At 35.0% G+C, this 23,189-nt stretch overlaps 1 protein-coding gene across 1 annotated transcript in view; it reads right to left on the reverse strand.

The window, feature by feature from the left end:
* Positions 1 to 23,189, reverse strand: part of LRP1B (LDL receptor related protein 1B) — a 762,233-nt gene that overhangs the window by 188,490 nt on the left and 550,554 nt on the right. The window contains exons 43-45 of the mRNA XM_040227930.1: positions 14,886 to 15,002; positions 7,524 to 7,630; positions 668 to 797 (exon numbers count right to left, since the gene is read on the reverse strand). Coding sequence (XP_040083864.1) covers positions 668 to 797; positions 7,524 to 7,630; positions 14,886 to 15,002 — 354 coding nt within the window. The remainder of the gene's footprint in view (positions 1 to 667; positions 798 to 7,523; positions 7,631 to 14,885; positions 15,003 to 23,189) is intronic.

Consider the following 23,189-nt stretch of genomic DNA (forward strand, 5'->3'; position numbering starts at 1 on the left):
TACTCTTTTGCCTGGAAAATCCCATGGACGGAGGAGCCTGGTAGGCTGTAGTCCATGGGGTCACTAGAGTCAGACACGACTGAGTGATTTCACTTTCATGCATTGGAGAAGGAAATGGCAGCCCACTCCAGTGTTCTTGCCTGGAGAATCCCAGGGACGGAGGAGCCTGGTGGGCTGCCGTCTATGGGGTCGCACAGAGTCGGACACAACTGAAGTGACTTAGCAGCAGCAGCAGCATACTCTTATTTTGAATCTTAAATTTTTATTTTGGACCAAGATGTAAAAGAAATAATACACCTTCTATATTCTATTTAATAATCTTAATTTCCAGAATTGAAACCTGAGTTTTATCACGCTTATAGTTTCAACCTTTTTCATTCCACTATCTTGGAAAAACAACTCCAAATGATATAGAAAAATATAGAGATCAGAAAATAAAATTTAGGGGAGTAATGCTTGTATCTGGAAATAATATCAATCTTGCCTACCAAAACACTTTCAAAACATGCAAAAGGCATACCAATTAATTTGTCTACAGATATTTCAGATTATTACTTAAAAACAGCAAAATGTGCATTATTTACCACTGTTTTATACATATCTTTGCTGAAATTGAAACTCTGAGTTAAAATATTACTTAAATGAAATATTGTCTCAAGTATTTTACCTGGCTCACAGTTTTTCTCATCTTCTCCATATTTACAGTCTTCATGGCCATCACATTTCCATTTTGCTAATATACACTGACCATTGGAACACTGGAATTGATCTTTGGAACAACTTGTTTCACAATTTCTCTGACAAAAACAACACAAACATAATTAAAATTTAAATTTTAGATAAATGTCTTCAACCTCAAAAAACACATACAAGAATCTCAGATGGTCACACTTAAGCTCATCACTATAAAACATTATAATCATTTTCCAGTTTCATTTGTCTCTATTAGTCATAATAAAACAGAGAAATATAAAAAGAACATAAATCCCATGGCTTCATCAAGTAATTAAGTTGCTCTGAGTGGATCATATTCCAGACAGACAGTTATGGGGTAATATAATTTTAATAGTTATAAATGACAATGAGAAATGTCAGTAACCTCAGATATGTAGATGAAACCATCCTTATGGCAGAAAGTGAAGAGGAACTAGAGAGCCTCTTGATGAAGATGAAAGAGAAGGTTGAAAAAGCTGGTTTAAAACTCAACATTCAAAAAATGAAGATCATGGTATCCAGTCCCACCACTTAATGAAAATAGATGGGGAAACAATGGAAACAATGATAGACTTTATTTTCTTAGGGTCCAAAATCACTGCAGATGGTGGCTGCAGCCATGAAATTAAAAGACACGTGCTCCTTGGAAGAAAAGCTATGACCAACCTAGACAGCATATTAAAAAGCAGAGACATTAGTTTGCCAATAAAAGTTTTTCTAGTCAAAGCTATGGTTTTTCCAGTAGTCGTGTATGGATGTGAGGGTTGGACCATAAAGAAAGCTAAGTGCTAAAGAATTAATGCTTTAGAACTGTGATGCTGGAGAAGACTCTTGGACTCCAAGGAGATCCAACCAGTCAATCCTAAAGGAAGTCAGTGTCGACTATTCATTGGAAGCACTGATGCCGAAGCTCCAATACTTTGATGCGAAGAACTGACTCATTGGAAAAGACCCTGACACTGGGAAAGATTGAAGGCAGGAGGAGAAAGGGACAACAGAAGATGAGATGGTTGGATGGCATCACCAACTCAATGGACATGAGTTTGAGCAAGCTCTGGGAGCTGGTGATTGACAGGGAAGCCTGGCATGCTGCAGACCATGGGGTCACAAAGAGTTGGACATGACCGAGTGACTGAACTGAAGTGACAATGATGATTGTGGGGAAATAAAAAGGCTAACAAATATTTCTAATCAGTATAGCCAGTTCCTTGGGAATGGGGTGGAAAGATTAATGTGAAACAAGAAAAAATCCTAGGGTAATTCTGTCTTGCATCAACAAAACTTCCCCTTGTGTCATTTCTTTCCCCTATCCCCACTTTTCTCCCTCTGTCCTTGTTCTTTTATACTTTGTTTGCTGTTCATATTCCTTTTCCATTCTTCTGATATTTGTTCTTAGAGAACTGTGAAATGAACTGTCAGAACTGTCATTTTTGGCTAGCTAGCATTCAGATTTTATTTGGAAATCAAACAAGATAGTAGTGATACCTTTGGGGGCCTTTCAGTTCTTTATATGAGATCAGTGAAAGGGAAATTAGAAATTCACTTTCCTTGGGGCTGACCACTCTGGTTGAGATGGGGTGCTCCAGTGAAATATCTTGCTGAAATGATATTTTTCTGTTGTTGAGCAATTTCTATTTTTGCCAAGACTTACTTGTCTGTTCTTTTCACAAAAGGTGCAGCAATCTTACAGCTTGTGAAAATTCCAGTGAATGAAGCATATGAACTATTACTCCCTTCTTTTTCTCAGTTTCATCCCATGTAAGAAACAAGAGCTTCTTTTCTGAATTCCTATAGTTTCCTCTTTGCTGATGACAGTTTAATTAGACTGCCTGCTGTATAACTGATTTTCTTCTTTCCTTCCCCCCTTTTTTTCCCAAGTATTGAAGATTTACAATTTACTAGAGTTTCTTAAATAATAATGTTGGTAAACCTGGCTAAGTGTTACTCACTACGATGTCAGACTCTTTGTGACTGCATGGACTGTAGCCTGACAGGATCCCCTGATTGTTGACTGTTAGGCTCCCCTGTCCATGGGGTTCTCCAGGCAAGAATTCTGGAGTGGGTTGCCATTTCCTTCTCCAGATGGTCTTCTGACCCAGGGATTGAACCTGAGTGTTCTGCAAGAGTTTCTTAAGTAATAACGTAAAGAAAAGGATCATTCCTCCCCGTATTTGGTAAATTCAGTTCAGTTCAGTTCAGTCACTCAGTCATGTCCGACTCTTTGCGACCCCATGAATCACAGCACTCCAGGCCTCTCTGTTCATCACCAACTCCCGGAGTCTACCCAAACCCATGTCCATCGAGTCAGTGATACCATCCAGCTGGCTCATCCTCTGTTGTCCCCTTCTCCTCCTGCCCCCAATCCTTCCCAGCATTAGGGTCTTTTCCAATGAGTCAACTCTTCACATGAGATGGCCAAAGTATTGGAGTTTCAGCTTCAACATGAGCACCCAGGACTGATCTCCTTTAGGATAGACTGGTTGGATCTTCTTACAGTCCAAGGGACTCTCAAGAGTCTTCTCCAACACCACAGTTCAAACACATCAATTCTTTGGCGCTCAGCTTTCTTTACAGTCCAACTCTCACATCCATACATGACCACTGTAAAAACCATAGCCCTGACTAGACAGACCTTTGTTGGCAAAGTAATGTCTCTGCTTTTAAATATGCTATCTAGATTGGTCATAACTTTCCTTCCAAGGAGTAAGCGTCTTTTAATTTCATGGCTGCAATCACCATCTGCAGTGATTTTGGAGCCCCCCAAAATAAAGTCTGACACTGTTTCCACTGTTTCCCCATCTATTTCCCATGAAGTTATGGGACCATGTAAACTCATAGACTAATAGAAGACCAGCATTTTAACCAACAATTTCAATAAAATATACTGTCAAAATAAATGATTGTGCTTTAAAAACACGAGTTCATAAGGGTTTTAAGAAAGACTTCACAGAGGAATTTTAAACAGAATGAAACTAAGAAAAGATTTTACAAGCATAAGGATAAATAGAAATGTGATGTATCCAAGGGGTGAGCTATGTAATGGTGAATAACATTGGAAAAATAGTACTGGTCATGAGGAAGAAATTTCAAATTTTGTTCACCACTTTCCTTTTCCATGTCCATTACTGTACCTGGGACACATTTAATAAATAAGCATTCCATTAAAATTTGCTGAATAAATGATCAAATGAATGAAGTAGCAAATGTAGAAATTGAGGAATATATATTAAAATTTTATGTAATTTATGGCAACCCACTCCAGTATTCTTACCTGGAGAATTCTATGAACAGATGAGCCTGGCGGGCTACAGTCCATAGAGTTACAAAGAGCCAGACATGACTAAAGCAACAGCATGTATGTACCCACACGTATACGCAGGATAGAAATAGTGTCTATGAATCAAGAATCTAATACCATGCAATGATTATAATAACTTCTCAGTATATTTTGTAGAATTATTTAACGTTTTTTTCAGCAATAGGGCTAATTCAAGTAAAAGAGGTCAATAATCAGTGACACTATTCTATTTGTATTGACAATAACACAGAAGGTAATACTTCTAGATAATTTTTCTACCATCAGAAGAGTTTGATTTATAATATATTGCATACAGTTGATGCATGTGTCTATGTCTATATTTGTGGGGTTTTTAATCATTATCTTAGACATCTTAACACTCAGAAAAACAGAGAGAACAGAATAATAAAACCCATGTGCTCATCATACATATTTAACAATTATCCACACTTAGCTACTCATGTTTCACAAGACTCTCTCCCAATTTATTTATATTTGAACTTTAACATAATGACAATAGCTTCAGAAAATTAATACTATCATGGTATTAATAGAAAAATTTTAAAGTTATTCCCAATCCACTTTAAAAATTTCCTAATTTTCTCAACTGTAGAAAAATACTGTTTGGTAAAAGAAAAATCTAAAAGAACCTATACATTGAATTTGATTTGAGTTTCTTTTAATGTATAACTCTTTTTTGAATGCTATTTACTACTTGGGAAATACGGGTCATTTGCTTTATAGAATGTCTCATATTTTGAATTTGGCTAAGTAAATACTAATAAAGTTACTTAGAAACCTCCAAAGTAACAATTGAGCTTTTTGTTTAAATATTATTATCAATGTATATATTTGTATATGTTATTATATTTCAATACATTACAGTCATTTTTTTTCCTAAGGCTCAAATTGTCCCTTTTGTATGTAGAAAACTCTGCAATTTTGCTCATATGTATTTTGGACACTATCCCAATAGTCTTGTTTTCTGGCTTGACAGGATGTTAGTGGCTCATTTTATCAATTTCCATTCACAGATCTAGAATTAAACGTTTCTCAAAGGAGTTTTGATTCTGTTAATTGGGTAATGTAGTTAGAGGTCATGATATGAATGCTAGAGACAGTCTTTAAAGCTGGGATGTCATTGGTTTTAGGATTTTTCAGTGGCAGAGATAAAAACATATATTTTAAAAAAGAGAAAAATAAATCAAGATCTCAAGCGGATACTTTTGAATTTAATTACAGGGTTTTTATTTACTTGCATTTTTTCTACATTCATATCTCCTTTATTTTATTTAAAAATTTTGAGTGTTAGTAATATTAAAATAATTTTGCATTGGAACTATTGTAGTCTCTAAGACCTGGATTTCAAATTAGCAAAACTAATGTTATTTAAAAAACACATGTATGAATATAATTTAAGATTCTTTTGCATTTCTTTTTGTCCTTACAATATGTTATACTGGACACAGAGGTCAAATATATTTTAAATTCACTTTAAATAGTTCTTTTCTGTGTTTGCCACTAACCTGATACACAATTACGTTGATACAAGTTTTTGGTTTCTTTATTGTTTTGGCTGAAAATTAACAAACTAATTCAGTTAACATTCATACAAAAAGTAATCCTTACAATTTTCTATTTTGTTCCCAGTATAAGAATATCCTGTATGTAATTATGCTTTCTAGCCATCTGTTCAGCTCACTTTTTTGTTTGTTGACAATGCAACCCGTCATTCTAGATTTTAGAAAGGAAACAGAAATCAACTGCCTGTAATGTTAGCCACTTACTTACATATAGACAGTATCAAAAGCCTGTAAATGTAGAGAAAGACTACCTTTAAGAGACTTAATTTGATTCTCTAGTGATATTAGCATAAAAATATCTGGATAGTGGAGATATATTCAGCCACCAAGAACTGCATTCACTAACTTATAGCATGAGAGAAATAGCATGGATAAGGATGTCTACTTTCACATGAATAGCATTTTGAAAAAAGAAGTGTTTAATTTTGTTTATGTGTGTTGGACATCTAGTGAAAAACATGCAAGATGAAATCACAAGCCTTCAGTAATATATCCCTACCTTTTGATGTTTCACAATTACATGGTGCTGATGGAACATATTAAAAAAAAAAAACAAAGACAAAACATTTTAATGGTATGGATGAATTTATATGAAATATATTTTCCTGACTGTGAAATATTTAATAAAAATTTTGAAAAAATATAGATACTAAGTAAATATATAGCTGGGCATTGTAAGACTTTAACTTCTCTGTGGATTTTTAAAAATTTTGTTTGACTTGTTTTGTGACTAGCCCAATGAACAGAAGTAATATTTTTCACCTTCTCCTAAGAGACCTTTGCAGCCTCAAGTTTTAAGGTCTCAGACCTTCAGGTGAGAGATAAAGTGCATTAGGTTCCAAAATCTAGACTTGTACGTGATTAGGGGAACTCTTCCAAAATAGTGAAAGAATGGAGAAGAATTGTCCAGTCTGGATAAGACTCCCTGCAGGTTGGGGAATAGCTAGTTTGTGTGGGTTCTATAACTAGTAGAGACCTTCAGGGCCTTCTGAAGAGGCAGGTAATCAGTGGATACTTAAGGAAGCTGAACTTAAAACACAGGAATCTCCAGAGCACCTTGGAAGATTCTTCCCAAGTCTAGAGTCAGTGGGAGGCCCTTTCTGAGGCTGAGTACATATTCTTGTCAATCAGAGTAGCAGAAGTCTAGGCAGTCACTGTGTGTCAGGAGGAGCCATGGGTGGCCCCTGAGGACCAGAGACCTCACTTTCCCTTTGACAGTAACGTGAAAAATCACTAACTGAGAAAGCCATGCAAAGTGACTATTACTGTGTGTCATGTATTATTTTTTAAAGCATCATGGAGTAATTAATATCTGAAACCCCAACACCCAGATGCATAAATACTAAATTTTGTGAAGGTTTATATAATGTTAGCACAACCTAAGATTACAGAATTATCCAGAGAAATTCTAAATTTCTTCACTTAACTGTATGTACATAGAACTTATTATAAATGGATTGTGAGTCATCATCTAAGCAAAGCTAAATCTGTGGTTTCATAAAAATTGATGACCCACATCTAAGTCTGTAAGACTATATCTACTGAAGAAGGAGTCTGGGGAGAAGAAACTGTTTAAAATGCATAAAAATATTAGTCCTGACTATAAATACTGCAGCAAATTTATGAACAAATTCACAGATGGCAAAGGCATCAGCTACAGGGAATAGGGTTTCCAAACATCTTATTCCCAATCCAGCCATTCACTACTTGAGGTAAAACAGACTATAAAATTAACTGTCAATAGTAGCACAAGAGCTATTCCCTGTGCTGGATGTGTGCAGCACAGTGCAGAGATATAATACATATCTTAGTCAGAAGCAAAGTGCATTCAGAACTGTCCCTGTCACACTCCTTGAATGGAATAATAATTATGAATGCAATTTTAAGGAATCACTTTATTTTTTATTTGATTTCTCAAAAACGCCTACCTCATCTGAGCCATCTGCACAATCAAAATCTCCATCACACCAAAACCTTGAAGAAACACAGTCCCCATTGGCACAGAGAAAATCTTTCAGTGTACAGGTCTGTGGCTCTGGGGACAGAAAAATAGCACAAGGTTATTCTATCACATGCAACTTCATTCTAAAATTTATATGACATACCATGTGAGGTAGCATTAAGAAAAAAGAAGTTAGCCAGGCAGAATCAATAAATTGTTTATAAAAAAAAGAGAAACATTTCATGAAGCATCTGTGGTATATAATATAATGATTTTTCAAATTTATTTTTAAAGTCAGGAATAGAAAGTGGCATTAGAGACAAATTGAAAAAAATGCAAAAGATAAATAGCCTCCTGTTTAATGAAAATCCAGTAGCAAAGTAAAAGAAAAGGCATAAAAATCTACATATTAAAGTAAAACAACAATTTTTCCAATGAAATTCTAAATCATATTATGCATTTACTTAAAGGATGTAAGACATTTTGTTACTCCCTATGGGTACACAGGACTATTTATTAACTGAAGAGTCTAAACTCTGGTTCATGACTTTTTATTATGTATTCTAATGACTTTCTAATTCTTCAGTTCTGTCCCTGGAAAATTCAGAGCTCCTAGAACTAAAAGGATATGTGAGGATATTATTGAACATGATTGAGTGGGTAAGGATTGAAGAGGCTGAAGGAGATTCTTTTTTGAAAACTGCCTATTTATTTATGCAGTTGTTTGCTTATGCCTTACCTCATTTACCTGCCATTTCAGATAATTTGCTGTTAATTTAATTATGCTTCACCAAGTTCCATATAGGACCTAAGCCAAATATTGTAACTTGTTATTTGGCTCAAATCCTATGTGGGATATGTTTCATCTGGACAATGAGGTAGGAGTGCAGAAATTTGTCCCTAACAAGTAATCAGTATAACTGCTGACTGTCACCTCTTGCTTGGTTTTGATTCTCTAAACAGAACTGATATCTGGCATGATGAGAGACCCTCATTCCCCCTCTCATTAACTCTCTGTCTCACACACAATAATATTCTTGTTCAGGTAAAACAGAAATAAAATTTAAAGAATATTCATATGAAGCATAATTTCTACATAAAGATTGTGCATAATTCAGCCTGTATTTAAATATTGCTCTATACAATCACTCAGGTTCTTGCTATAGTGTGACATATGAATGTTTAATATCATGAAGGCTCTTACATTTCTATATAAATATCTCTTCTGAAAACACTGGAAGAATTTTGAAAAATGTGATATGTATCGAACATTTTGTTCTGCTCTGGGACTTTATTTTAAAAGTGTGAACTTATGGCTATGAATAAGATAAGATGCTTATCAGTAGAATGAAAAAGAGCCACTAAGTGGAGGGTCTCCCTCATTTTTAAATACTCCTTTGTTTAGACAGCATGACAAGAACAGTTTCTCTTTTTGTCTTTGTACTATATTCATATATATGACACTTTAATTTTAAAAACAACTTAATTAATAGTAATATTGATAACTATAACAATAATTTAAAAAATACCAGCTACTGAGTGAAGCTGAAACTCCAATACTTTGGCCACTTGATGCGAAGAGCTGACTCATTTGAAAAGACCCTGATGCTGGGAAAGATTAAGGACAGGAGGAGAAGGGGACGACAGAGGACGAGATGGTTGGATGGCATCACTGACTCGATGGACATGAGTTTGGGTAAACTCTGGGAGTTGGTGATGGACAGGGAGGCTTGGTGTGCTGAGGTCCATGGGGTCACAAAGAGTGAGACATGAATGAGCGACTGCAATGCACTGCACTGCACTGAACTGAACCAGCTACTGATATTTTGTTTGCTGTTAGGCAGTAGGTGAAGATAATGCCAAGTAATTAAATTAGCTCATCAGTTAATGTTAACAATTCTGTAAGATAGGTGGGTTTCTCTGGTGGCTTAGACGGTAAAGAATCTACCTGCAATGAAGGAGACCTGGGTTCGATCCCAAGGTCAGGAAGATCCCCTGGAGGAGGGAATGACATAAGGTAGATACTATTGTTGGACCCTTTTTCAGATGAGTAAATTGAAGCAGAGAGAGGAAAAAAACTTACTCCAAATCACCCAGCAGGTAAAAGAGCTAGTATTAAACTAGAATCTAGATAACCGGACACCGGGATCTGTATTTTTACTGCGAAGCCATGTCATTGCCTTCCTTACTGAGGAAGTAATAAGTGTTCACATATTACAGAGATTGACAGTAAAGCCCTTGAAAAGTCAAGTTAATTGTCTAAGGCACACAGCTAGCAATGTCTATTTTACTTTACAGTAATAATAAAATAAAACGCTTTTTCTCTTTATATCCACCCATACTGAATCTGTTTCACTTTCCTTGCATTTGCAGACACACGTGGTTTTATTCTCAGGGGAAATAAATTCTAGTAAAATAAATAAATAAATAGATGCTTAATTTTTGAATAATGGTGAATAACATTGGATATTTGCATTAAATACTAAACAGAGACAGTGCATTTAAAACATATTATATTTAGATATTTTAAAAACAGCAGTAAAATCTTTAATTTCATGATTTGGGGGTATTGAAACATGACAATTCTTCCTTTAATATTCTCATTTGCTTTTATTCTAATTAAGAATAAGTGTGTTTATCATGTGCTAAACAGCAATGGGCTCACAGGCCTTTACATACTCTGCAATGGGCAGGGCTGGATGTTGTTAGTTCAAGGTTATAAATAAAATTGTATAGCCAGTAGATCAAAGTATTTGCCCAACAAATCCACAGAATATTTGATCTATAGAGACTTGCTTTAACATTTTTAATTATTCTGTTCCAATAGGGGAGTAAAGGAACTGAGAGATTTGCTTAAAAAAAAAAAAAAGCGTTTTTCAGTACAAATGGAAATTCTGTATGTGCTACCATGTTTTTTAAAAAAATGTCAGAAATAATAATCCAGAGTTATTTATATATACACAAATGTCATCAAGGAATGGGGTAGCTAATGTGTTTCTAATTCTCATCTAAATGCCTTAGAATCTTTTCCCACCAGTTCTCTCAAAAAGAAATTCTCTCTGGAGGAAGATGTAATTTTGTTATGAGAGAAGATCCTAAGTTATTGTATTCTCTTATCGTTTACCTTGCCTTTAATCTTTTCGGGATAAAGTAAAGGATGAATTTTTAGAACTTGGCAAAATAGCATTTTTCTTGTGAAAAAGAACCAAAAAGTGACTATACCTGGAATATAACCCATTTGGAAATAAAATTTGAATGTGGCATTTTCCCTAATATTTCTAAAATGTTCTTCCTACATTGCCTTGGTCTGATATTACCTATTCCTGAGATCAAAGGAGATAGAGAATTCAATACATGAAGGATGAACCAGGTTTTTCATAAATCTCATCTAAAGCTAGACTGACAGCCAAGAAGCCTTTACAGAGCATGTTTCAGAAGGCTGATCTGGATTCTATAATAAGGATACAAAATAGGGGCATCATATAAACTGGTCACTCCCTCTGATAGTAGTGAAGGCATAAACATCCTGCCTTGGAATTGAAAGGAGCTATGGGAGACGACTTCACAAAATCTAAGAAGCTATAGTCAGAAAATAAAAGCAACTTTCAAAGCCATAGAGTTAGTGGCAGAGAATAAAAGCTTCCAGACTCCAATTTCTCTACTCAGTATATTATCATAAACTCTTGGTGATAAGTTCAAAAGTTATATCAGTGTGAGTATTAGCATCTGAGGAGAATTTTTAGAATACAATTAGTATAACTGTCATGCTATACAAATAATCTTCTGATATAAATTCAGTGTGAAAGTACTAGAAATTCAAATAAGGCAGATGCAGCTTCTCGACATAAACCTCTATCTAGTTGATCAAATTATTTGGTACTTTAAAATCCATTGGAGTGCCAGTTACTTTTTAATAATGCAAAGTTATGAAATAATTTTATTTTGTACATCAATTACTTAGAAGGCAGACATACCATATATATTTGTTGGTGATGAAAATAGTACAGATGTTCAGATTTTTTAAATATTTCCAAACCTTTGCTCCAGATTACTAAATGACTTCAATAACAATGAAATTTTCTTATTTTTAAGAGCAGAAATCATTGCTGAAGTAAAATGTCCCTGCTGAACACTTAACAAGGGAAATGATCATCATTAGATGATGCAATGACAATGGGCTAATTATCCTATGTAGATATAAAAAATTAGAAGGCATATTAAACTAAAACATAGCTGGCAGTTAATTGCTCTGCTGCTATTCCAACTCTTTCCATATCTATGCCTGGAATATTTCCAACTCAATTTAAAAAGTTAATTCATTATAAGAGATTCATAAACAAAGAAGCCCAAAAGCAAATTTTATAGTAAATTGCTAATATTATAAATATGTGTCAGGCACTGAGCAGATCATGGGACATTGTCCTACTTCTTCAACCATCTCCAGACATTTAAATAGGAACACAGATACATATGATAAGTAAATGAGACAATCAAATGTGAGTGAATTTTTTGGCATAATAGTATGTGAGCCTTTAAAAAAAAATATCTTGCTATTGTGTAAGACTGACTATCTCTGGTATGTTTCACTACTTAATAAAGGCTAACAATAAATGACAAATGTGCATTAAAATGCATTTCTTTGACTAATGACATTTAGAAAACATGATACCACTGCCTTCTTGAGTATACTGTTGTCATCTATATATAACTATATATAAAATTATGAGATGTATATAATATGTAGTCATAATTACAATGCATATTATATCATGTGTATATAATGATAATAGTTTTGTTGTAATTATATACATATTATTTTAATAGTTTCAATATATAATAAGACATTGGAAATATCTTGAAAGCATTTTAATACAGCAACAGTATTTTTTTCTAAGGCTGACTTCTACAGGACTAATCTCTTGGTGCTCCCTATAGATATATTGTATTTTCTTATTCTTCAGAGACTCAGCTTCTGTCTATGTAGAACTGGTGGCGTTTTCAATGCTTAAATCTTCCCATTTTTCTGGCCTAGTCAAGATGGTATATTCAAACACCACTTACTGATCTACAGCCCTTGATCCTTACTCTTAAACAGTCTTCCATGTTTAACATGCTATCTACTCTGACGTTTATCCTGTATACACCTTCTATTCTTCCATGTCACAACTATAATATGCTTCATTCTCGTTCCCTGCCATCTTTTCTTGCCAAATTCATCAATATTGCTTGTCTTAGTAGGAACTAAAAGAGGTCCACACATAATTGGGTGTTTTATACTGCAATGCTTGATACTGCAGTCTATTCCCTTGCTTTTTCTTAAAGGCTCGGTGATTACAGTGATTTATCACTGTTTCCATGGTGACAAGTGAGATGCAATTGTTCCTTCTCCTAGCTTTCTTGCATCAAAAGATGACTTTTAGGAGATGTCACCAAAATGATATTTGGCCACTTAGGAAACCCCAGGAGACTCAGAAACTAGCTATCTCAGCTCTTGATTCTTCCCCTTCTTGTCTCATTACAACAGCAACCTAACTTCTCACACCATTTAAATTACCACTTGAAAAAAGGGCCTTCCAAGATGTGAGTCTCCATGTTGCCTTTCCACCTCCTTCTCTTGTTTTCAATATCCTTTAGCCACAGATGCTTCCTTTCAGATATATTATTTATAAAAGTGAAAGTCAGTCAGTAGTGTCAGACTCTTTGCGACTCCATGGACTCTCCATGGACTCTCCAGGCCAGAATACTAGAGTGGGTAGCCTTTCCATTCTCCAGGGTATCTTCCTAACCCAAGGATTGAACCCAAGTCTCCCGCACTACAGGCAGACTCTTTACCAACTGTGCCACAAGGGAAGTCCAAGAATACTGGAGTGGGTAACCTATCTGTTCCCCAGCGGATCTTCCCAACCCAGGAATCGAACTAGGGTCTCCTGCATTGCAGGTAGATTCTTTACCAATGGAGCTATCAGGGAAGCCAAAATAATACTGATAATTAACACTAAATTTTCCAAAACTAAGCTGAGTAGTTAATCTGTGTATTTAAGCTCTGAAATGAAATTAAAATAAATAAGAAGTACATACATAATTGTTTCTTCTTTGAAATCACTCCTCTAGTCTTACCACCATTAGATCTTTATTTTAATCACTGGACAGAATCTGAGAACTGCTATATAATTTTTTTTTAAATTAATGATTAAAGAAATCTAGAACACTCTAATAAATCTCTGCAATGCACTTTACCTTTCTAAAGAGTATAATCAGTTGGGAGATATTTATATGAAGATGGAGTAATAAAGGCTTCTATATTCAAAGTATTTCATAATCATAATTATCCAGATATTTCATACTTAAGGTCCCTGATCCTCAAACACTGGTCAGATTAAGTTTTGAAAGTGACTCAAACCATTAGTCGATATTTTGCAAACTGAATATCCAAGTGGTTTATTAAGGCTGTGATTCCACTAATTGTATGCTTTTATATAATATATCCCAACACTTTAATATAATAATTCCTATTTTGTTTCCTGCATCATGGGAAATGAATGCTCTAAGTCCAGTGTATAAGAGTAGATATTATTGTTATCATAAAATTCTTTTGGGAAGTAGTAGAATGTTAATCTTTAATAATGGATTTTGATTATTATCTTACTTTGAACATGATTATATTGCCTTTTTGTTTAAACAGCAATATAAGAAAGTGCTGGTGAGAAATACATTCAGAAATGAATGCTAGAAGATAGAGATATTGTCACAATTTTACATACTGTCATGCTTTTTACAAACTAAAATTGCTGGCTAATTAATATTTTTTAAACCTATTGCATAAAAATGCAGAAGGCAGATGATGAAAATTGCTTTATTCGATTTTCAGAGAAAAGCATCCTGAATACATATGGTGTTCACCACTCCAGAGAGAATAAATGATATTTCACTGAAAGATGCTCATGGGTGAATTTGTAGTGTAAATGGATTTGAGACTGAAATAAAATGAATACTGTCGGTTAAAGAATGATATGTTTTGTGTCTCCACATCATTCTGCTCTTTCTATGAACTTGCATCAGGAGTTTCTTTCATTGCATACTAACAGGTTGCAATAAACCTCATGATACTTTCATACCAATTCTGATAACTGTAAGAAAATAACTCCCAGGATGAGCCATTTCAATAATTCTACCATTTGAGATTCAGGTCAATTTAGTCTGAATATTATTGTTCAAAATGTGAATATATGTATAAAAATGTGAGCTGCAAGACAGGTTCAAATTCATATCTTAACTAAACTAAAAATTGCTATCCTGCTTATTGAATAGGCTGTCAAGCTTGCAACGTTCTCAAGCAAGAGTTACTTACTACAATTTTCTTCATCTGAATTATCACTGCAGTCATTTTGGCTATCACACCGCCAGTGATCTGGAATACAGTTGTTGTTTTTACACTGGAATTCATGAGGACCACAAGTCTTTTTATCTGTAATGGAAAGAACCAGAATTTGCATTGTTGGCTTCCATAAAGATATCCCTCATGGTGTCCTCACTGCTGTGTGAATCCAGGGGACATGACATTTCCTAGGACCTCAAGTCAGTTCTTAACTGAGAAGCATTCCTAGGAAAAATTGAAGGAAAATTCTGACTAATATTTCATCGTGAGCTAATTACAAAGCAACTGATTGGACCATCCACTCAACACAAATCAGTCAATAAAAATAAAGATCAAGATTATTGAAAACTATCCTTCTCTTTAAGGTACTCCTTCTCTAAGCCATTCTCTATTTTTGCTATAAAGTAGCAGCCATAAAGAAATAGTTATTAACCAAACTGTGTGGTTGCAATCCTGTCTTCCTTCTTTAGAAGTTCTTACTCAAATTTTACCTATGGTCAGCTGATCTAAATGTATAAATTACAATAGTGCCTAAGTAAAGACCTTATAAATTCTTAAAATGCCAGTGTATCTGACCCTCTAAATAACCCCATTGAGTATCAGGAAGTGTATTAACTAGCCCTTCACTTTACAAATGCTAAGGCAGATATTCTTAGAAGTTTAAGAACTTGATGCATTTTCACTACCACTAAATGACACAGCCAATTAAAAAAACAAAAGGTATGTGTTGACTCCTGATTTGCTGTTCTTTACAAAAAATCTGTGTCCATAGGATCCAGAATAAAAATTTACATAATAAGAATTTATGCAAAGCTTAGATCAGATATTTAAAAATTTTCGTGACTAATATCCAACTGTTTATAATCTACTCCATTACTTCTTAAACTCTAATATGTGCATACATTAATTATTGGGAATTTTGCTAACATGGAAATTGTGATTGAGTAGATCTAGAATTCTAACAAGTTCTCTAAGTGATAATATCATCTTTGATCTATGAAACACACTGAGTTAGGAAGGTCAAAGCATCAAGATGATATATATTCAAGTACATAAAATAATAAGAGTATTGATGTCAATGCACAATTTAAGATTTTCTTTTCACATACTTAGATCAACTCTTTTTTTGCTCAGTCATGTTAGAGATGGGTAGTGAAGTGTTAAAATGATTGAGATTGGTAAAATAAATTTACTAAGGGAGAGGAGAAGCTATTTGGTGGCCATTGCTACTCTTTACTGAAAATTGCATTTTACAAAATTCAAATTTAAATAATATTATGAAAACAAAAGTGTTTTAGGTTTAATTAAGAAAATCAGGTAACGATCATATATTGAAGATCCAGGCCACCTGCTGGGTATGGATTTTCATAAACATGATCACACTCAATCTTTATAACATTCCTAAGAAGTATTATTACATGCATTTAAGTAAATGAGATGTAAATCTTAAGAGTTTAGATGATTTCTCCAATTTTACAAAGGTCTTAGATGGCAAAGGAGGAATTTTTATCCAATTCTGCTCCAGAAACATTTTATATTTTTGTAGAAATTCTCATGATAGACCTCAAATACACTGTTTTACTAATATGTGTGCATTAGATATAGCCTAATAAATACATGCATACAGATAGAGAGAGATGGAGAGATAATATTCCCCTCCCCCTCTTCCATCCTGCCTGCATACCTGCCTGTCTGGTAATGATTACTCAGAATTTAACTGTGTCACTCTGTTGAGTACTGTGTTTCATAATATATCCTTTTTGCCTGTGCTATATACCTAACTTCAGATTCAAAAATTGGTCCAAAATTTACAAAAGTTCTAATGTAGCATTATTCACACCTCAATCAAGCAACGTGCTAGGATATTGGAATTTAAATAACCCTTGAAGATATTGTATCTGATACTGAACTATTTAGATAGTTACTTCATTTTGGAAATTAAAACAAATTCCTCTAAAACTAATACTATAGGTAATCATAGTTTTATTTATTCCTTGCCATGTGTTGCTTGCATTATTTAAAATATTGTTTAAATTTTTAGAATAGAGGAATATAAGAAAGCAATCTGGATCAGAGAAATAGACCATTTGACTTAGTATTACTTTGTACCCAGGCAATTCTCCATGATTACAAAAGGTTAACAATCAGTACTGAGTATCAGTATAATGGGTTTTTAAGTTTTCTCCCCTAAATTGTATCATATTTTGTGTTTGAAAGATACTTACACTTACAAGTTACAGTTATAAGTTCATTACAGTTCATTGCTAAGGTTTCCATTTGGGGTGTTGCAGAGTCACATGAAAATGTTAATTGCTTTATGTAAGGTTATTTGAATTTTATGTTTCCAAGCTATTTAACTTTTTGATCCATGACACTGCTTATAAACATTACAAATATAAACTATAGAAACTATATAGGTATAAACAGCAGTTCTTGAATTGGTTACACATTAAAGTCACCAAGGGAACATTAAAAAATCCCTCTGCCCAGTCCATCTCCATAGCAATAAAATCAGATTCCCTGGGGTGGAACCCACATATCAGTATTTTTATTAAAGCAAGCTGAATGATTCCAATGAGCAGCCAATACTGAAAATCACTGAACCTCAAAACCAATTGTAGAACAGAACATATATAGTTCCAAATTGTAATACTCCTGAAAAATACTCACAATATGTAGAGTTTTCTATTCATTCATATTGTTAAATAGACATGGAACAATGTTTTCATTTTTTGAAATTATAAATTTGGAGAAAACAAATATAGTATTTGAAAACTTGTTTTCTTTTTTTAATACATTTTCATATGAATTGTAGATACTCAGAAACAAATTGGATCCTCCCAGAAAGGTGGAGTGAGGGACCATCAAAAGAGAAAACTGTTTGTAATATATACTATATGGGGCTTCTTTATATGTGTACCGCCTATTTCTCAAAAGAGAGAAAAGAATCTGGTTCTGTGATGCCTTGTGGAATAAGAACTGAGGAAGTGGACTAAGAAACAGGGGTGAAAGATAGATTTACTTTTCTCTTTATACCAAAAGGAAGCCAAAGGAAGCTATAAACTGTTGAATTAATAACTGAATTTGGAATGTTACCATGTGATGTGTCAGACAGAGAGTTTCAACAGAGGAAGTCAACTGGAGGTCCCGGCCAGCAATGTTGGACCTTGCAATAGAAGCAAAAATTTGCAAACTACCACTTCAGGCTTAAGCTCAAAGCAAAGTTAATTAAAGCATAGATATACCCTCAGAGAGAGAGAGAGATCAGGGATGTTTCTGGAAAGTAAAACCAGCCCACCTATACAGGCTTAGGGGCTTCCCAGGTGGCACTAGTGGTAAAGAACCCTTCTGCCAATGCAGGAGACATAAGAGATGCAGGTTCCAACACTGTGTCAGGATGATGCCCTGGAGGAGAGCATGGCAACCCACGTCAGTATTTTTGCCTGGAAAATACCATGGGCAGAGGAGCCTGGTGGGCTGCAGTTCATAGAGTCTCAGAGTCAGACATGACTGATGTGACTTAAACCACATGCATACAGGCTTCAGGTTGTTTATAAGTTGTTCTATGAGGAGGTGGAATGTAATCATGGGTGAAAGGTGGAATAGCTATTTGATGGACTGCCCTGATATCTGTAACTCATTCATTAATGCTCATGTACCTACCCTTGGTTCACTTAGAAAAACCCATCATGGGTGTGTGTGGGGGGTAGATTTTATTATAATGTTGTTATATATTAAGTCTGAGTTTACTAGAAGTTACATGCCTATCTAGTCAGGGCATGCAATGCCCAGGGCCTTCTCTTATGTTACTGTGCTCCCTCTTTATAAGTTGCTCACCAACTAACCAGAGTTTCATAGGTTCTGGGTGAAGTCAGAGGAGGGTCTCCAGATGGTTGGGGCCTAACTGGTTGTCCCCCAAGCGAGAGTCTTCAGATAGTTGGTGCTCAGCTGAATTAACCCCCTCTTGTTTCTTTCACCTCTGTCACTTCCTTGTTGCTAATATCTAACTACCTAATAGGAATGGCATAGGATACAACATCAATGTATATGTTTATTATATATCTATATATCCACAATAACAAAAAATTAAACTTTTACAATGGTATCAATGAAACAACAAATACCCAGGAATAAAGCTAGTGAAATTTGTGCAAGACCAAGCTGGTTTTAGAAAAGGCAGAGGAACCAGAGATCAAATTGCCAACATCCGCTGGATCATGGAAAAACTAAGAGAGTTCCAAAAAACATCTATTTCTGCTTTATTGACTATGCCAAAGCTTTTGACTGTGTGGATCACAATAAACTGGAAAATTCTGAAAGAGATGGCAATACCAGAGCACCTGACCTGCCTCTTGAGAAATCTGAATGCAGGTCAGGAGGCAACAGTAAGAAGTGGACATGGAACAACAGATTGGTTTCAAATAGGAAAAGGAGTACGTCAAGGCTGTATATTGTCACCTGCTTGTTTAACTTATATGCAGAGTACATCATGAGAAACGCTGGACTGGAAGAAACACAAGCTGGAATCGAGATTGCCGGGAGAAATATCAATAACCACAGATATGCAAATGACACCACTCTTATGGCAGAAAGTGAAGAGGAATTAAAAAGCCTCTTGATGAAAGTGAAAGAGGAGAGTGAAAAAGTTGGCCTAAAGCTCAACATTCAGTAAATGAAGATCATGGCATCCGGTCCCATCACTTCATGGGAAATAGATGGGGAAACAGTGGAAACAGTGTCAGACTTTATTTGGGGGGACTCCAAAATCACTGCAGATGGTGATTGCAGCCATGAAATTAAAAGACGCTTACTCCCTGGAAGAAAAGTTATGACCAACCTTGACAGCATATTCAAAAGCAGAGACATTACTTTGCCAAATAAGGTCCGTCTAGTCAAGGCTATGGTTTTTCCTGTGGTCACGTATGGATGTGAGAGTTGGACTGTGAAGAAGGCTGAGCACCAAAGAATTGATGCTTTTGAACTGTGGTGTTGGAGAAGACTCTTGAGAGTCCCTTGGACTGCAAGAAGATCCAACTAGTCCATTCTGAAGGAGATCAGCCCTGGGATTTCTTTGGAAGAATGATGCTGAAGCTCCAGTAATTTGGCCACATCATGTGAAGAGTTGACTCATTGGAAAAGACTCTGATGCTGGGAGGGATTGGGGGCAGGAGGAGAAGGGGACGACAGAGGATGAGATGGCTGGATGGCATCACCGACTCGATGGACATGAACCTGAGTGAACTCCGGGAGATGGTGATGGACAGGGAGGCCTGGAGTGCTGCGATTCATGGGGTCGCAAAGAGTCAGACACAACTGAGCGACTGAACTGAACTGATACTGAAAACCATAAAGCATTGCTGAGAGAAAGTTAATATGTCCAAGAAAATGCAATGATATCTATATTCATGGACTAGAAGACTCAAATTGCTATAGCTTTCTCTAAATGAATTTACAGAATTAATGAAACCCTTACTAAAATTCCAGCAAGTTACTTTTGAAGGGATAGGTTATCCTAATCTAATTATTCTTAAGAAATTGATTATCCTAAAATTAGTTTGAATGCCAAGGATCTAGAACAATCAGCCAATACTAAAAAAAGAACAAAGCTAGAGTATTTACAGTACCTGATTTTAATTTACTTTAAAGTTACAGTATCAAGAGAGTATTAAACAAAATGAAACCAGAGATATAAGTCTACACATATAGTTAACTGATTTTCAACAAAGGCTCTAAATCAATTTAATGGGAAGAAGAAAGTCTTTTTTAGCAACTATTATTGAAATAACTGCTATCTATATGAAAAAGATAAATCTCAACCGACCATACCCATACACAAAAACGAATCTCAGTTGATCGTAAGTGTAATATAAAGCTTCTAGAATACAGGAAAATATTTTCATAATCTTGTAGCAGGCAAAGATTGCTTGCTTACTAGGTCGCTTCAGTCATGTCCAACTCTTTGGGCCCTCATGGACTAGGGCCTTCCAGGCTCCTCTGTCCATGGGATTCTCCAGGCAAGAATACTTGAGTGAGTTGCCATGCCCTTCTCTGATTTCTTAGAACACATAAAACAATAATCAAAAAAATTGGTAAATTGAACTTAAGCAAAATTAAACCTTTTTATTCTCTAGAAGATATCATTAAGAAAAACTAACTGACAAACTTTTCTTCATATTAAAAAGTGAAATATTGAAATATGGAGTTTTTGTTGATCATGTTAATATTCTTCTGTAATCATCACTATCTATCTTCCAGTTCAAAAAACATAAAGATTACAGGCAGCTGGGTAACATGCAATGATTCTTGTTACAAAAAAATAATGTAGTCACAGAAACACTGAAGCAAAAAGAATTATGATAACAATGAAATTGAGCCTCCGTCATAGGAGCTCCTTGTTTCCTCCTCCTAACTCTAATATCATCGAGTTAGAAGTATGGGGTTAGAATTGGAGTTCACACCTTCTTTTCTATTGATAGAAAATCTTATCTACTACTAGGGGGCAGGATAACTGTCAGTTATCAAAACATAACCTCTTTATTATAGACATCATTATGTTCTTTCTTTAAATCAACCTTATACAGTTTTGATCTCTAACTCTAAATCTGCCTCCAGGTCTCTATTAGCATCATATAGAAATGAATATATCTATATATGCTGCTAGTAAATATTCTAAAGCTCATTGACTGGTTATGAGTTCCTCAACAGTGATAACGCAAGTTGACTCTTCCTTATGTTCTATAATAGGGAGGGTTTACTGACACATAATTTTTTGGTTGACATAAACATAGTAGATATATAACATTATTACTGGCTTTTTGGGGTCATTTTGAAATTACTATTTCCACCACTGGTGAAGCTATTATTCATGGACCACTGCTTCCCCTGTCACAAAGGGAAGATCTATGACCCAAGGTGGACTCTTCCCTTAGAACACAATTAGTCTGCAAAAATAACATGTTACTGATGTTTAAAAACATTTATTTTATAACTTAAACCTAATAGATGATTCTTCTCTTTTAATATTAAAGAAGTATGAAGGAGGGCAGTGCAGGGATTGTATGGTGGCTAGATAATATCCTGAGGAACACAGATTTCTATCATTCTGCTCCACCATCCTAAGTAATGGCTACCATTTTTCTTAGTCACTTCATGGCCCAAGATGACTACTAGTGCTTGAGTCATCACACTGCAGGCCTGAAGGAGGACAGAAGGGCAAAACAAGAAGGCTTTTTAAGAAAACCCCCAAAATATTCATCCTGGAAGTCCCACCGAAGACTTCTGGTTACATTTCAAAGGTCAGAACTTAGAGAAATGTGATGACTTACTCTGAATAACAATGCATCAACAAAAGATTTAGGCTTCTGTTTTCTAAAGGGGAAATAAAAATGGGTAAATTGATGGGCAATTTAGGAGTCTCTGTCAATAAGTAAATGAGACCAATTAAAATCATTTGAGGTGATCTCCATGGCTGCTGAAAGGGAGAGGATTTCTTCTCTTTCATGATTACAAGTATTATAACCTCAAGTTTCCATGGGTCATTTAAAAACCATGTAGAGTACACCCATCGAAGAAGCCAAAGTAAGTAATAGTTCAAAACTGGAGGAAAAGATAAGCCTCTGATGACTCTATGTGAATTCTTAAATCCAAGTTGTGCCTGAAGTCAACTCTATCCACTCCTTGAAAGTGAGGCAGAAAATTTATTTCCCCACTGGTTTGTGTTGAATTTCTGTCATTTACAGACAAGAGTCCTAACTGATATAAATACCATACTATATTTTGCTTAGAAATAGTATGGACTCCTAAGAGTAATATTCTTTTCTGTATGTGATGATTTACATAATTTCCAAAGTATTTCATTGGCTTATAATTACCTGGGAAATGCAGTCTCATTCTACAAGAAGTCTCAGAATTAGTCTCTATTTAAAAATGATTTGCAAACTCAGCCTTCCATGAAAATGGGAGTTAGTAAACGTTTTTTGAGCATGTTCTCTACATGACAAACGTGATTATAGCATTTAGTGATATTGATTATCTAGAAAGCTCCAGGTTGCCTTGCATTGTAAAGTGTCTGGTAGATCTGAAAATTAATTTCATGTTACTTCTCATCAATCAGAGTAATATTCCTCAATGAGCACTTACATGCACAACCTGTTCTTCTAGGGGAAGTGGAAATAATATGTGAATGCACCAGCAGTTGAGAATAACAATGCCAGCTGTAGCTTGTCCCAGTGGGATTCTCTTCGTTCTGTTTTGCTTTTGAATTTTTGATTTTTTAAA

Source organism: Oryx dammah, unplaced genomic scaffold (assembly GCF_014754425.2).
Source record: "Oryx dammah isolate SB20612 unplaced genomic scaffold, SCBI_Odam_1.1 HiC_scaffold_27, whole genome shotgun sequence".
Taxonomy (NCBI): Eukaryota; Metazoa; Chordata; class Mammalia; order Artiodactyla; family Bovidae; genus Oryx; species Oryx dammah.